The sequence below is a fragment of the Pseudophryne corroboree genome, chromosome 2 (assembly GCF_028390025.1).
Source record: "Pseudophryne corroboree isolate aPseCor3 chromosome 2, aPseCor3.hap2, whole genome shotgun sequence".
NCBI classification, from domain to species: domain Eukaryota; kingdom Metazoa; phylum Chordata; class Amphibia; order Anura; family Myobatrachidae; genus Pseudophryne; species Pseudophryne corroboree.
The window spans coordinates 514,120,104-514,136,438 of record NC_086445.1 but is presented as its reverse complement, the minus strand read 5'-3'; the positions used below and the strand labels follow the sequence as shown (position 1 = coordinate 514,136,438).

Sequence of the window (16,335 nt, the reverse complement as noted above, 5' to 3'; positions counted from 1 at the left end):
AAGGTGTTTCTTCCTACAGACAAGATTCAGGACTTACAAGCCAGAATCAGAACCCTGTTAAAATTGCCGGCAGTGTCAGTCCTCAGATGCATGCAGGTACTGGGCAAGATGGTGTCCTCATTCGAGGCAGTTCCATACGCCAGATTCCACGCCCGACCTCTTCAAGCTCAGATTCTCCACTGTTGGACTCGGACGGATTCACGTCTCGAACTGCAGTTGATACGCTTGTCGATAAGAACTCGTCAGTCGCTCTACTGGTGGCTTCACAGTCACAATCTGAGGAAGGGTGCGCCGTTCACGGTCTGGTCTTGGATGATGGTAACCACGGACGCAAGCCTCAGCGGTTGGGGAGCAGTGTTCCAGACTCATCATTTACAGGGGCGCTGGAGCAATCAAGAGTCAAAACTACAAATCAACATTCTGGAATTGAGAGCGATCCGGTATGCTCTCATTCGGATTCAGACCATGGTGCAGGGCCATCCAGTTCGGGTGCAATCCGACAATGCCACGGCAGTGGCTTACATCAACAAACAGGGAGGAACTCGCAGCTGGTCCGCAATGAGAGAGGTTGCTCAGATTCTCACGTGGGCGGAGCATTGGATTCCCGTGATTTCAGCAATTCACATTCCGGGAGTCGAAAACTGGGAAGCAGATTTTTTGAGTCGTCACACGATTCATCCGGGAGAATGGGAACTTCACCAGGAAGTGTTTCTTTCTCTAGTGGATCGCTGGGGAATGCCAGACATAGACCTGATGGCGTCACGCCTCAACAAAAAACTTCCGGTTTACGGATCAAGAACTCAGGATCCTCAAGCATTTCTGATCGATGCACTAACAGCTCCGTGGCAATTTCAGCTGGGTTACGTGTTCCCACCAATTCCACTGCTCCCACGTCTACTCCAACGCATTCGGCGAGAAGGCCTTGCAGTAATTCTGGTGGCTCCGGATTGGCCGCGCCGACAGTGGTACACTCTTCTAAGCAGCATGGTCGTCGGAGATCCCTTTCGCCTCCCTCTGCGACCAGATCTTCTTCTTCAAGGACCTTGTCGCCACCCAGATTTAAATCGGCTGGCTTTGACGGCTTGGTTCTTGAATCCAACATTCTGAAGGCAAAGGGTCTTTCTCGTGCGGTTGTTCAGACAATGATTCGGGCTAGAAAGCCGGTGACTTCTGGCATTTACCATAGAGTATGGCGTATTTACATTGCTTGGTGCGAGAAAAGGAACTTGACTCCGCATTTGTTTAGACTTCCTCGCCTGCTCTCCTTTCTCCAGGAGGGTCTTGACAAAGGTTTAAAACTTTCTTCCCTGAAGGGTCAGGTTTCGGCCTTGTCGGTCCTTTTTCAAAAGAAATTAGCAATCATCCCAGAGGTTCAAACATTCCTGCAGGGAGTACTTCGAATTCAACCACCTTTTGTTCCTCCGATTCCTCCCTGGGATTTAAACTTGGTACTTAAGGCTCTTCAAAAGTCTCCATTTGAACCTCTAGAATCTGTGGAACTACGTTATCTAACACAAAAAGTTGTTTTTCTTTTGGCGATTGCCTCAGCTAGACGAGTGTCTGAGTTGGCGGCTCTTTCTTGCAGGCCGCCCTTGTTAGTGTTTCATGAAAATCGGGTGGTGCTGCGGACAAAGCCTTCATTTCTTCCAAAGGTTGTTTCAGCATTCCATTTAAATCAGGACATCGTTCTTCCAGCTTTTAATCCGTCATCTTCTCAGGGGGAGGATTCCCATTTGGCTCTCTTGGATGTTGTTCGGGCCTTACGTATTTATTTGTCTCGCACGGAGTCTTTCCGTCGTACGGATTCCTTGCTGGTATTGATTGATGCTCCCAAACGAGGTTGGCCTGCCTCTAAGAACACTGTGGCCCGTTGGGTAACTTCGGCCATCAGACAGGCTTACGTGTCCTCAAACGTTTCGGTTCCTGACTCAATTAGGGCTCATTCGACTAGAGCAGTTGGAGCGTCTTGGGCTGTTCGCGGTGGTGCATCTGTTGAGCAACTATGCAGGGCGGCGACCTGGTCGTCAGTCCATACGTTCACAAAGTTTTACCGGTTTCATACTTTTGGTTTGGAGACTGCCTCTGTTGGGCGTCGTATTTTACAGACGGCTATGCCGTCAACGTCTCCCTCCTCTCATTAGCTTGCTTTGGGAAGTCCCACAAGTAACGGCGCAGCGTCCCCCAGATGGAGGACAGAGAAATTGGGATTTTTGTTTACTTACCGTAAAATCTCTTTCTCCGAGTCCATCTGGGGGACGCTGCGATCCCTCCCATAGTTTGTCTGGTTTAATTGGTTAATTTTTTATTCTGGTCTATCTCCTTTGGCTTGGCTAAACGTTAACTGAACAGGGCTGAGCAGGAAGGAGATGGGAGGGGTTAGAGGGGGGGAGGAGTCAGCTTTTGATAGTTCTGTGCCAAACTCCACTACCACACACCTCTAACCCACAAGTAACGGCGCAGCGTCCCCCAGATGGACTCAGAGAAAGAGATTTTACGGTAAGTAAACAAAAATCCCAATTTTCTTACGATTTTGACTATATAGTCAAAATCGTAAGAAAAATTGCACCGTATGTACACACCTCTAGGGTTTTTTATTGTAGACTAAAGAAAATCAAACTAAAATGTCTGCACTCACTTCTACTAAACTTTTGCTAAAGTAGTAAACATCTAATCTGACTTTTATGTCTGTCTGTCTGTCTATGTAAAATGTGGATTTAGGTACAAACATTGAACAGTATCATCCACTGTGGCCGTCCCCATATATAGATGAATGTAACACAGATCCATTTATTTGGCGTGTGTGTGTGTAGCTTTGTAGATTGTACATTGCTTCTAAATTACCCTGTGATGACCATACTACCTTCACATTTATTTGCAGGAGAGCTGTGGCACAGAAATGTCCCTCACCACCCATGAAGAATCTCATCTCAATTGGAGGGCAACACCAAGGTAGTGTCCTCCACTTCTTTTTTTATATCATGTGCATAATACACTATTGTTATAGCCCTTTGTTAAAACAACCTGATCAGTCTAGCAGCAGATCATCCATGATGGTGGTGTTGTGGATGTTCTGCTTCTATACTGATCATGTTTTCTTGACTAAGACCCTGCGGGGTTCGAAACGTCGACTACCACTATTTGTAGATATGCATCTGCGAGTAAAAAAATCTATTTACTGCCTATCATATGCCTGTGAGTGCCTCCTGCATTTTATTCTCTATATTAATGGACTTATGGTCTACACAATTTAGCACCACCATGTTGGCATCACTGAAGCAGTGAGTACAGACCTCTATGGATTATATATTTTATATATATATACAGGTTGAGTATCCCTTATCCAAAATGCTTGGGACTAGAGGAATTTTGGATATGGGATTTTTCCGTATTTTGGAATAATTGCATATCATAATGAGATATTATGGTGATGGGACCTAAATCTAAGCACAGAATGCATTTATGTCACATATACACATAGCCTGAAGGTAATTTTAGCCAATATTTTTTATAACTTTGTGCATTAAACAGTGTGTGTACATTCCCACAATTCATTTAGGTTTCATATACACCTTATACACACAGCCTGAAGGTCATTTAATACAATATTTTTAATAACTTTGAGTATTAAACAAAGTTTGTGTACATTGAGCCATCAAAAAACAAAGGTTTCACTATCTCAGTCTCACTCAAAAAAGTCCATATTTCGGAATATTCCGTATTTTGGAATATTTGGATATGGGATACTCAACCTGTGTGTGTATGTGTATATATATATATGTGTATATATATATATATATATATATATATATATATATATATATATAAAATTATAATCTATTCACACACATTTCAACATTACAAAAGCTGTGATTCTGCATCTGTAGAATTAATGTTATTATTTTGTGCACGTGACTTCTCGAAAACATAAACAATTTATTTTGCCAGAAAAAGGCGTCATCTTTCCATTGTAGTGCTTATCGTTGACTAACACAACAGATCTACAGATGGTACTAGTTATTCCTGACAATATCTTGAAAACGCCCACTGTTAAGCTAGATACACCATGTCTGATTTTTTTGAGAAAGACGATTATTAGCCTAAACCAGAGGTTCCCAAACGCGGTTCTCAAGGCACCCCTGCGGTCCAGGTTTTAAATGTATTCATGCTTGGCTACAGGTGACTTAATTAGCACATCAGTCAATTTGATTTAACCATCTGTGCTGAGCCATGGATATACCTAAACCCTGGACTGTTGGGGTGTCTTGAGGACCGCGTTTGGGAACCTCTGGCCTAAACGAAGGTCCAGATATTTGCTACACACTATATTTTATTTTTGAAAAATCGTCTGATTCTCAAAAAATCAGGCAATGGGGAAAAAAGGAGAGTTATGGTAGACTTACCTTTGTTAGCTCTCTTTTTTCGAGGTCCACAGGGATAACATCGGGGGTTATAGGTGGTAGGATCAGCTCCTGGGCACCATACAGTTAAGTCTTTCAGATATCCCAGGATGCCTCGGTTCCTCTCCCTATAATCCTGCCCAGGCAGGTCTGTTTTGGTAATAAGCCCAAAGCACGAAGAGGATGACAGGAGAAGGAAGACATGGTACTCCTAAGAACCCACTCTCACAGACAGGAGAAGGGAACTAGTGACCAAAGCCGCAAAACCCAGAGAGGCCAGGTGCATCAGGGCAGGCACCTTGTGGACCCTATGGATCTCGAAGAAAGAGAGTTAACAAAGGTAAGTCTACCATAACTCTCCTTTTCTTCTTCGGGTTCCTTAGAGCTCCACAGGGATAACATCGGGGATGTCTTAAAGCAGTACTTCAAGGGTGGGATGCTCCTGAGTGGATAGAGTATCCAGTGTCCAAGTGAAGCATCCTGGGAGGTGAATGTATCAAAGGTATAGAACCTAAGAAAAGTGTGGATAGAAGACCACGTAGCCACCTTGCACAATTGTTAAGTGGGGCACTACCCGTGATCGTCCTACAGACCGAGTAGAATGAGCAGAGATAGAGGCTGGGACTTGAACACCAGCCTGAGAATATGCTTGAGCGATTGCCATTCTAATCCATCTGGCCAGAGTCTGTTTATTATTTGGCCAACCACGTTTGTGAAAACCATAAAGCAGGCATGTCCAAACTGCGGCCCTCCAGCTGTTGAGAAACTACACATCCCAGCATGCCCTAACACAGCTTTAGCATTCTCTGACAGCAAAACTGTGTCAGGGCATGCTGGGATATGTCGTTTCTCAACAGCTGGAGGGACGCAGTTTGGACATGCCTGCCATAAAGGATGAAGAGGGAATCCGATCTTCGTAGTGAATTGGTTTGGTCCATATAGATACGGAGGGCACAAACCACATCCAGAGAACTCTCTGCAGCTGAGAGATCCGGGGAGATGAAGGGTGGAACCATTATGTCCTCATTTATGTGGAAACGGGAGCCCACCTTAGGTAGGTAACCCGGTCTAGTACGAAGGACAGCCCTGTCCAGATGAAAAATCAGGAATTGAGGGTGACAGGAGAGAGCTCCCAAATCAGACACCCGTCTGGCAGATGCAATGCCAGAAGGAACAAAGTCTTTGCAGTTAACCATTTGAGATCTACTGATTCCAAAAGTTCAAAAGGAGCCTGTTGAAGGGCATCCAGAACCACAGACAGGTCCCACTGGCGGGACGTAGGGATGCTGTACTCGAATGACACCCTGAAAGAAGGTGCGAACATCTGGAAGCGAGGCAATCCTGCATAGAAACCAGACAGATAAAGCAGAAACATGCACTTTGAGGGAAGCCAGGAAAGGCCAAGGTTCAATCACTATCCTGTCCTCCCACGAGACCTTCCTCTGTCCTCTTTCCACTATGACTTGTCCCATCCAGGCAGCCACCTTCTATAACTCTTCCCTTACTGCTGCTCTTGACTCTGTGGCCCCTCTCTCCTCTGTCCCCTTCCGCCACACCAAACCCCAACCCTGGCACACCAAACTAACACGATTCCTACAAAAATGTTCACGGTCCGCAGAACGCTCCTGGAGGAGATCTCACTCTCTGGCGGACTTCCTCCATTTCAAGTTTATTCTCTCCTACAGCTCTGCTCTTTCTCTCGCCAAGCAATCCTTTTTCCAAGCACTCATCTCCTCTCAGTCCTCCAGTCCACGCCGTCTCTTTGAAACTTTCAACACTGTCCTTCGTCCCCCCTCCTCTCTCACTGCCACTGACTGCCTCCTTCTTCATCTCCAAAATTGAGGATATCCAAAATGACATCTCCTCCCGTCACCGCTCTGCTGCCCCCATCATCCCTCCCTTCCATCTATCCCACCCTGTCCTGCTTCCGTCCCACCTGAGACAAGGAAGTCCACTCCCTCATCTTATCCCCACCCCCTCAACCTGCCCCTTGGACCCCCTCCCCTCTCGTCTTCTCCGCTCTCTCCCCCCCACTGCCTGCTCCCACCTTGCTCACCTCTTTAACCTATCGCTCTCTACCGGCATCTTTCCCTCACCATTCAAACATGCTCTGGTCTCCCCTATTCTCAAAAAAAACAACCTCGACCCTTCATCACTCACTAGCTACCGCCCCATCTCTCTTCTCCCATTCGCCTCCAAACTACTTGAACGACTGGTCTACAGCCATCTCACAAGCTACCTCTCCTGCAACTCCATCCTTGATCCACTACAATCTGGCTTTCGCCCACCCACTCCACCGAGACTGCCCTGGTGAAAGTCGGCAATGACCTGCTTTCGGACAAATTCGAGGGCCACTTCTCTCTGCTCATCCTTCTGGACATCTCTGCTGCCTTTGACACCGTGGGTCACCCTCTCACCTCTGCACACTCCAAAACGTTGGCCTTTCTGGCACCGTCCTTGACTGGTTTACCTCTTTTCTCACTAACCGCTCCTTCTCTGTGTCTGCCTCCGGAACCACCTCACACCCTTCCATCCTTCCTGTTGGTGTCCCTCAGGGTTCTGTCCTAGGTCCCCTTCTGTTCTCCCTGTACACCTCTTCCCTGGGTGCGCTCATTAACCCATTTGGCCTTCAATACCACATATATGTTGATGACGCACAACTCTACCTCTCATCTCCTGATCTGTCCCCCTCTGTCCTCTCTCGGGTCTCCAGCTGCCTCTCTGCCATCTCCTCCTGGATGTCTGAGTGCTCTTTGAAGCTCAACATGGACAAAACTGAACTCATTATCTTTCCCCCAGCCAGAGCAACACCCCCCTACAAATATCTCTATCACTGTTGACAACACAATCATCTCCCTCGTTCCCCAACTCCGCTGCCTGGGCGTCACTCTTGACTCCTCCCTCTCCTTTGCACCCCACTTCCAAGCTCTGGCGCAATCCTGTCGTTTCCAGCTATGCAACATTGCTCGCGTCAGACCATTTTTCTCCCAGAGTGCAACTAAACTTATCATCCATTCACTGGTCATCTCACGACTCGACTACTGCAATGTTCTCCTCACTGGCCTCACTTGCTCCCCTCCAAACTGTCCTGAACTCCGCAGCTAGGCTTATCTTCCTCTCCCACCGTTCCACATCTGCCACTCCCCTTCAACAAAATCTACACTGGCTCCCATTCCCCTACAGAATCCTCTTCAAACTCCTCACCCTCACATACAAGCCCATCTCTAATTCCACTGCTCCCTACATCTCCAACCTCCTCTCCCTTCATACTCCCTCCCACCCACTACAGTCAGCTGATGACCGTCGCCTCTCCTCTGCCCTGGTCACTGCTTCCCATGCACGAGTTCAAGATTTTGCCCGTGCTGCACCCCTTCAGTGGAACGCGCTCCCCCACTCCATTAGGCTCTCCCCGACCTTGCAAAGCTTCAAACGGGCACTGAAAACCCACCTATTTATTAAAGCGTAGCCCTGATGCATAACTTAGTTCTTAGACTGATCCTCCCTCCCCACTGCGCCATGCCTTGAACATCTCTGCTTTGCTTGCATACTGCCATCAGGCTTCCTCCCGCTTGCTTGCAACTCATGTCATCTGTCTGTCGCCCCTCCCCACTATATTGTTAGCTTTTCAGAGCAGGGCCCTCTTTCCTTTTGTTAAAGCCTTCTTCTCGACACATTTCACTCGTAGCTCTCTCCTACTCAGCGACCATCTTTACCTGCTTTCTCTCCTACTGGTAAAGGCTAATCTCTATCTATGGCCGCCAGCCCCAAGTAGTACACTGATTAATCCCTCGCTACTTACAGACCTGTATTATATTTTGAGAATTGTGGTGCTCTTTGTTACCTGTAGTCTATTTTTGTTTATTTACTGTAATGCTAAGTTTTTTCTCTGACGTCCTAGTGGATGCTGGGAACTCCGTAAGGACCATGGGGAATAGACGGGCTCCGCAGGAGACTGGGCACTCTAAAAGAAAGATTAGGTACTATCTGGTGTGCACTGGCTCCTCCCTCTATGCCCCTCCTCCAGACCTCAGTTAGATTTCTGTGCCCGGCCGAGCTGGATGCACACTAGGGGCTCTCCTGAGCTCCTAGAAAGAAAGTATATTTTAGGTTTTTTATTTTACAGTGAGACCTGCTGGCAACAGGCTCACTGCAACGAGGGACTAAGGGGAGAAGAAGCGAACCTACCTGCTTGCAGCTAGCTTGGGCTTCTTAGGCTACTGGACACCATTAGCTCCAGAGGGATCGACCGCAGGACCCGTCCTTGGTGTTCGTTCCCGGAGCCGCGCCGCCGTCCCCCTTACAGAGCCAGAAGCATGAAGATGGTCCGGAAAATCGGCGGCAGAAGACTTCAGTCTTCACCAAGGTAGCGCACAGCACTGCAGCTGTGCGCCATTGCTCCTCATGTACACCTCACACTCCGGTCACTGACGGGTGCAGGGCGCTGGGGGGGGGGGGGGGCGCCCTGAGGGCAATATAAACACCTTGGCTGGCAAAATAATCACAATATATAGCCCCAGAGGCTATATATGTGATAAATACCCCTGCCAGAATCCATAAAAAAGCGGGAGAAAAGTCAGCGAAAAAGGGGCGGAGCTATCTCCCTCAGCACACTGGCGCCATTTTCTCTTCACAGTGCAGCTGGAAGACAACTCCCCAGGCTCTCCCCTGTAGTTTTCAGGCTCAAAGGGTTAAAAAGAGAGGGGGGGCACTAAATTTAGGCGCAATATTGTATTTACAAGCAGCTATTGGGGAAAATTCACTCAGTTATAGTGTTAATCCCCACATTATATAGCGCTCTGGTGTGTGCTGGCATACTCTCTCTCTGTCTCCCCAAAGGGCTTTGTGGGGTCCTGTCCTCAGTCAGAGCATTCCCTGTGTGTGTGCGGTGTGTCGGTACGGCTGTGTCGACATGTTTTGATGAGGAGGCTTATGTGGTGACGGAGCAGATACCGATAAATGGGATGTCGCCCCCTGTGGGGCCGACACCAGAGTGGATGGATAGGTGGAAGGTATTAACCGACAGTGTCAACTCCTTACATAAAAGGCTGGATGACGTAACAGCTATAGGACAGCCGGCTTTTCAGCCCGCGCCTGCCCGGCGTCTCAAAAGCCATCAGGGGCTCAAAAACGCCCGCTCCCTCAGATGGCAGACACAGATGTCGACACGGAGTCTGACTCCAGTGTCGACGAGGTTGAGACATATACACAATCCACTAGGAACATCCGTGACTTGATCCCGGCAATAAAAAATGTGTTACACATTTCTGACATTAACCCAAGTACCACTAAAAAAGGGTTTTATGTTTGGGGAGAAAAAGCAGGCATCAGATGAGTGAATGAAGTGTGTGAAAAAGCGTGGGTTCCCCCGATAAGAAACTGGTAATTTCTAAAAAGTTACTGTTGGCGTACCCTTTCCCGCCAGAGGATAAGTTACGCTGGGAGATATCCCCTAGGGTGGATAAGGCGCTCACACGTTTGTCAAAAAAGGTGGCACTGCCGTCTTAGGATACGGCCACTTTGAAGGTACCTGTTGATAAAAAGCAGGAGGCTATCCTGAAGTCTGTATTTACACACTCAGGTACTAAACTGAGACCTGCAGATATTGCTGATGCAGCGTGGTCTGTGACCCTGTCAAACAGGGATACTAGTTTGCTAACATAAGAGCATATTAAAGACGTCGTCTTATATATGAAGGATGCACAGAGGGATATTTTACCGGCTGGCATCCAGAATTATTGTAATGTCCATTCTGTCAGGAGGGTATTAGAGACCCGACACTGGACAGGTGATGCTGACTTTAAAAGGCACATAGATCTGCCTTATAAGGGTGAGGAATTGTTTGGGGATGGTCTCTGGGACCTCGTATCCACAGCAACAGCTGGGAAGAAAATTTTTTACCTCAGGTTTCCTCACAGCCTAAGAAAGCACTGTATTATCAGGTACAGTCCTTTCGGCATCAGAAAAGCAAGCGGGTCAAAGGCGCTTCCTTTCTGCACAGAGACAAGGGAAGAGGGAAAAAGCTGCTCCAGTCAGCCAGTTCCCAGAATCAAAATTCTTCCCCCGCTTCCTCTGAGCCCACCGCATGACGCGGGGGCTCCACAGGCGTAGCCAAGTACGGTGGGGGGCCGCCTCAAAAATTTCAGCTATCAGTGGGCTCGCTCACAGGATCCCTGGATCCTTCAAGTAGTATCTCAGGGGTACAAGCTGGAATTCGAGATGTCTCCCCCCCGCCGTTTTCCTCAAATCTGCCTTGCCGACAACTCCCTCGGGCAGGGAGGCTGTGCTAGAGGCAATTCACAAGTTGTATTCCCAGCAGGTGATAGTCAAGGTGCCCCTACTTCAACAAGGACGGGGTTACTATTCCACACTGTTGGTGGTACCGAAACCGGACGGTTCGGCGAGACCCATTTTAAATTTGAAATCCTTGAACACATACATAAAAAAATTCAAGTTCAAGATGGAATTGCTCAGGGCGGTTATTGCAAGCCTGGACGAGGGGGATTACATGGTATCCCTGGACATCAAGGATGCTTACCTGCATGTCCCCATTTACCATCCTCACCAGGAGTACCTCAGATTTGTGGTACAGGATTGCCATTACCAATTCCAGACACTGCCGTTTGGACTGTCCACGGCACCGAGGGTGTTTACCAAGGTAATGGCAAAAATGATGATACTCCTTCGAAAAAAGGGAGTTTTAATTATCCCGTACTTGGACGTTCTCCTTATAAGGGAGAGGTCCAAGGAGCAGTTGTTGGTCGGAGTAGCACTATCTCGGGAAGTGCTACAACCGCACGGATGGATTCTAAACATTCCACAGCTGGTTCCTTCCACTCGCCTACTGTTCCTGGGGATGGTTCTGGACACAGAACAGAAAAAAGTGTTTCTCCCGCAGGAGAAAGCCAAGGAGCTGTCATCTCTAGTCAGAGACCTCCTGAAACCAAAACAGGTATCGGTGCATCACTGCACACGAATCCTCGGAAAAATGGTAGCTTCATACGAAGCAATTCCATTCGGCAGGTTCCATGCAAGAACCTTTCAGTGGGACCTCTTGGACAAGTGGTCGGGATCGCATCTTCAGATGCATCGGCTGATAACCCTGTCTCCAAGGACCAGGGTGTCTCTGCTGTGGTGGCTGCAGAGTGCTCCTCTTCTAGAGGGCCGCAGATTCGGCATACAGGACTGGGTCCTGGTGACCACGGATGCCAGCCTTCGAGGCTGGGGGGCAGTCACACAGGGAAGAAATTTCCAAGGACTTTGGTCAAGTCAGGAGTCGTCCCTACACATAAATATTCTGGAACTGAGGGCCATTTACAATGCCCTAAGTCAGGCAAGGCCCCTGCTTCAAAACCAGCCGGTACTGATCCAATCAGACAACATCACGGCAGTCGCCCATGTAAACCGACAGGGCGGCACAAGAAGCAGGATGGCGATGGCAGAAGCCACAAGGATTCTCCGATGGGCGGAAAATCACGTCTTAGCACTGTCAGCAGTGTTCATTCCGGGAGTGGACAACTGGGAAGCAGACTTCCTCAGCAGACGCGACCTACACTCGGGAGAGTGGGGACTTCATCCAGAAGTCTTCCAACTGTTGGTAAACCGTTGGGAAAGGCCACAGGTGGACATGATGGCGTCCCGCCTCAACAAAAAGCTAAAGAGATATTGCGCCAGGTCAAGGGACCCTCAGGCGATAGCTGTGGACGCTCTAGTGACACCGTGGGTGTACCAGTCGGTTTATGTGTTCCCTCCTCTGCCTCTCATACCAAAGGTACTGAGAATAATAAGAAGGCGAGGAGTAAGAACGATACTCGTGGTTCCGGATTGGCCAAGAAGAGCTTGGTACCCAGAACTTCAAGAAATGATGTCAGAGGACCCATGGCCTCTACCGCTCAGACAGGATCTGCTACAGCAGGGGCCCTGTCTGTTCCAAGACTTACCGCGGCTGCGTTTGACGGCATGGCGGTTGAATTCCGGATCCTAAAGGAAAAGGGCATTCCGGAGGAAGTCATTCCTACGCTGATAAAAGCCAGGAAAGAAGTAACCGCAAACCATTATCACCGTATTTGGCGAAAATATGTTGCGTGGTATGAGGCCAGGAAGGCCCCTACAGAGGAATTTCAGCTGGGTCGTTTTCTGCACTTCCTACAGTCGGGAGTGACTATGGGCCTAAAATTGGGTTCCATTAAGGTCCAGATTTCGGCTCTGTCGATTTTCTTCCAGAAAGAACTGGCTTCAATGCCTGAAGTTCAGACATTTGTAAAGGGAGTGCTACATATTCAGCCCCCTTTTGTGCCTCCTGTGGCACCTTGGGATCTCAACGTGGTGTTGAGTTTCCTGAAATCACATTGGTTTGAGCCACTTAAAACTGTGGATCTGAAATATCTCACGTGGAAAGTGGTCATGTTATTGGCCTTGGCTTCGGCCAGGCGTGTGTCAGAATTGGCGGCTTTGTCATGTAAAAGCCTTATCTGATTTTCCATATGGATAGGGCAGAATTGAGGACTCGTCCCCAGTTTCTCCCTAAGGTGGTATCAGCTTTTCACTTGAACCAACCTATTGTAGTGCCTGCGGCTACTAGGGACTTGGAAGATTCCAAGTTACTGGACGTAGTCAGGGCCTTGAAAATTTATGTTTCCAGGACGGCTGGAGTCAGGAAAACTGACTTGCTTTTTATCCTGTATGCACCCAGCAAACTAGGTGCTCCTGCTTCTAAGCAGACTATTGCTCGCTGGATTTGCAGCAAAATTCAGCTGGCGCATTCTGCGGCTGGATTGCCGCATCCTAAATCAGTAAAAGCCCATTCCACGAGGAAAGTGGGCTCATCTTGGGCGGCTGCCCGAGGGGTCTCGGCTTTACAACTTTGCCGAGCTGCAACTTGGTCAGGGGCAAACACGTTTGCTAAATTTTACAAATTTGATACCCTGGCTGAGGAGGACCTTGAGTTCTCTCATTCGGTGCTGCAGAGTCATCCGCACTCTCCCGCCCGTTTGGGAGCTTTGGTATAATCCCCATGGTCCTTACGGAGTTCCCAGCATCCACTAGGACGTCAGAGAAAATAAGATTTTACTCACCAGTAAATCTATTTCTCGTAGTCCGTAGTGGATGATGGTCGCCCATCCCAAGTGCGGATTGTCTGCAATACTTGTATATAGTTATTGCCTAACTAAAGGGTTATTGTTGAGCCATCTGTTGAGAGGCTCAGTTATATTTCATACTGTTAACTGGGTATAGTATCACGAGTTATACGGTGTGATTGGTGTGGCTGGTATGAGTCTTATCCGGGATTCAAAATCCTTCCTTATTGTGTCAGCTCTTCCGGGCACAGTATCCTAACTGAGGTCTGGAGGAGGGGCATAGAGGGAGGAGCCAGTGCACACCAGATAGTACCTAATCTTTCTTTTAGAGTGCCCTGTCTCCTGCGGAGCCCGTCTATTCCCCATGGTCCTTACGGAGTTCCCAGCATCCACTACGGACTACGAGAAATAGATTTACCGGTGAGTAAAATCTTATTTTTCTGCCTGTACTGTCCTTTGTACGGCGCTGCAAAACACTTGTGGAGCCCTATAAATAAAATGTAATAATAACAATAATAATCCCCTTTGTAGAAAGGCAAGAATTCCATAATATTGCAGGGTCATAGCGCTTGGAAGCACACCACTGGAATGCCATAGCCAGTAGTAGATGCGGGCAGAGGCCGTCTTTTGAGCCTTAAGCATGGTTTGCATGACTGGATGAGAAAAACCTTTTGCCCTTAGTATGGAAGACTCAAGCGCCATGCCGTCAAAGACAGGCGTGGTAGGTCCGGGTGCAGACACGGTCCCTGAGACAGGAGGTCTTGGCGTAGTGGAAGTGGAACTCCTACTGAGAGGCCTTGCAGGTTTGAGAAGCAGTGGCGTCTGGGGCTACTACAAACTTGCTGTTTGAGTTTCCGTAGAACCCTTGGCAGAAGGGATACTGGAGGAAAGACAGAAGGGCCACTGGAGGAAAGACAGAAGGGCCACTTGATGGAGAGAGCGTCCACAAATGCTGCCTGCAGATCCTGGGATTGGGATCCATATGCCGGAACCTTGGGAGTGTTGGAGTCTGTGTGCTGGAGTCTAATAGACATCCAGCAATAACAGGCTCAGTGTAAAAATAGAAAAAAAATAAAATAAAAGAGGCTTTGGGGCTGCAAGAGTAGGCCCCTGTTAAAGGGTGCATCTAGCTTCCTGCTGCACTATACAAAAAACTGACCTGGCTGGGCAGAGTGGGGTTATAGGGAGAGGGACTGAGGCATCCTGGGATAGCTGAAAGACTTAACTGTATGGTGCCAAGGAGCTGATCCTACCACCTATAACCCCAATGTTATCCCTGTGGATCCCTATGGAACCCAAAGAAGAAATGGAGTTTACCCAGACACTACCCAATTTTTACACCTGGACATATGGTCAAATTATTGAGAATGCGCGCGCACACTGGTCTGTATCATGAGATTGTGAGCGAGATTTTTGGTTCCGCCGAAAGATCTAATAATAGAGTTTCTGGGCAAGGTTTGTCCGAGGTTATCTGCAAAACGATTGTTCATACACGCTATACAATAAATCGGGCGGATCTCCCAGTTATTGGTAAATCAGCCAAATAATTGCATAGTGTGTACTTACCTTTTAGGGTTCCATGAGGACAAGAACAGCACTACAGTGCATCCTTCTTGCTCGATGACTTGGGGCATGTAATATGGGTGTGGTGTGGAAGGTAGATAGTAACTAGGTCGACCACTATTGGTCGACAGTAACTAGGTTGACAGGGTCTTTAGGTCGACAGGTCAAAAGGTCGACATAAGTTTTTTTTTAAAAAATTGTGTCAATTTCTTCGTAGAGTGAATGGGAACCCCATTTAGTGCACCGTGTCCCCTTGCAAAAGGTGCCTTGCTCCGCTACCACTTCGTTATCGCTTCAGATTACTGTTCCAGTTGTAGTCCACGTGGATCGTTAAATATGAAAAGGTTCAAAAAAAGAGAAAAAAAACGTGAAAAACTCATGTCGACCTTTTGAACTGTCGACCTAGAGACCCTGTCGACCTAGTTACTGTCGGCCAATAGTGGTCGACCTAGTTACTGTCGACCTAGAGACCGGATCCCATGTAATATACTGCTTGCAGAGTTCTAGAAACATGCCTCATAGAAAACAAATTGTCCATGTAAAAAAGTACTGCACTTTAGTGTGCATGTTCTAATTAGGGTATTTATATTCTCCATGACCCTAGGTCAGGGGCAACCGCAGGATTTACTTAGGGGGGTTTCCGTGGGTGTGTATCTGTGAATGCACATACTGTATGTCATCTGTGGCTGTGTCGTCTAAATTATTTCTGAGTGACACCATTTCTTCCATCCTGTATGCCCTTTTGAGGTTGTGCACCGGACCAAGTTGTTTCGTCTGTTCATATTGTGAGTGCTGGACATATTGTGTATGTGTGTGTGTGTGTGTGTGTGTGTATGTATGTATATGTATATATAATATACATATATTATAATCTCATACACATTCATACATATACAAACCACGCATGCATCCCTGTAGATACATACACACACTTACACACTTCATATACAGTATTGGTGGTTTACATACCACCAGGGGCTGCGAGCATTGGGAGGCAGGAGCAGAGTAGCGGTTCTGTGAGGTGGGAGAGAGCTGCTGCGGCTGAGCATGTGCAGCCAGCAGCTCTCCCCGGACTTTCTCTCTGCAGAGAGCTGCGTACAGTAGCTCTCTGCTGCTGCTGTACCTCCGTGGTCACGATCGCGGCTTTTGCTGAGACGGAGACACTGCTGTCTCCGTCTCACAAATAAACATTTGGCTAATCAGGGGGGGTTTCCAGGTACTCGGAAACCCCCCTGCGTGCGCTACTGTAGGTAGGGCAAGTTCTTAATATAGCTACTACTATTTTCACTTATCGAAGAAAA

The 16,335-nt window shown here is 47.9% G+C and overlaps 1 protein-coding gene across 1 annotated transcript in view; it reads left to right on the top strand.

Annotated features, from left to right (window-relative positions):
* The window catches only part of PPT1 (palmitoyl-protein thioesterase 1), a 110,043-nt gene that overhangs the window by 43,342 nt on the left and 50,366 nt on the right, over positions 1-16,335 (top strand). The window contains exon 4 of the mRNA XM_063954094.1: positions 2,879-2,949. Coding sequence (XP_063810164.1) covers positions 2,879-2,949 — 71 coding nt within the window. The remainder of the gene's footprint in view (positions 1-2,878; positions 2,950-16,335) is intronic.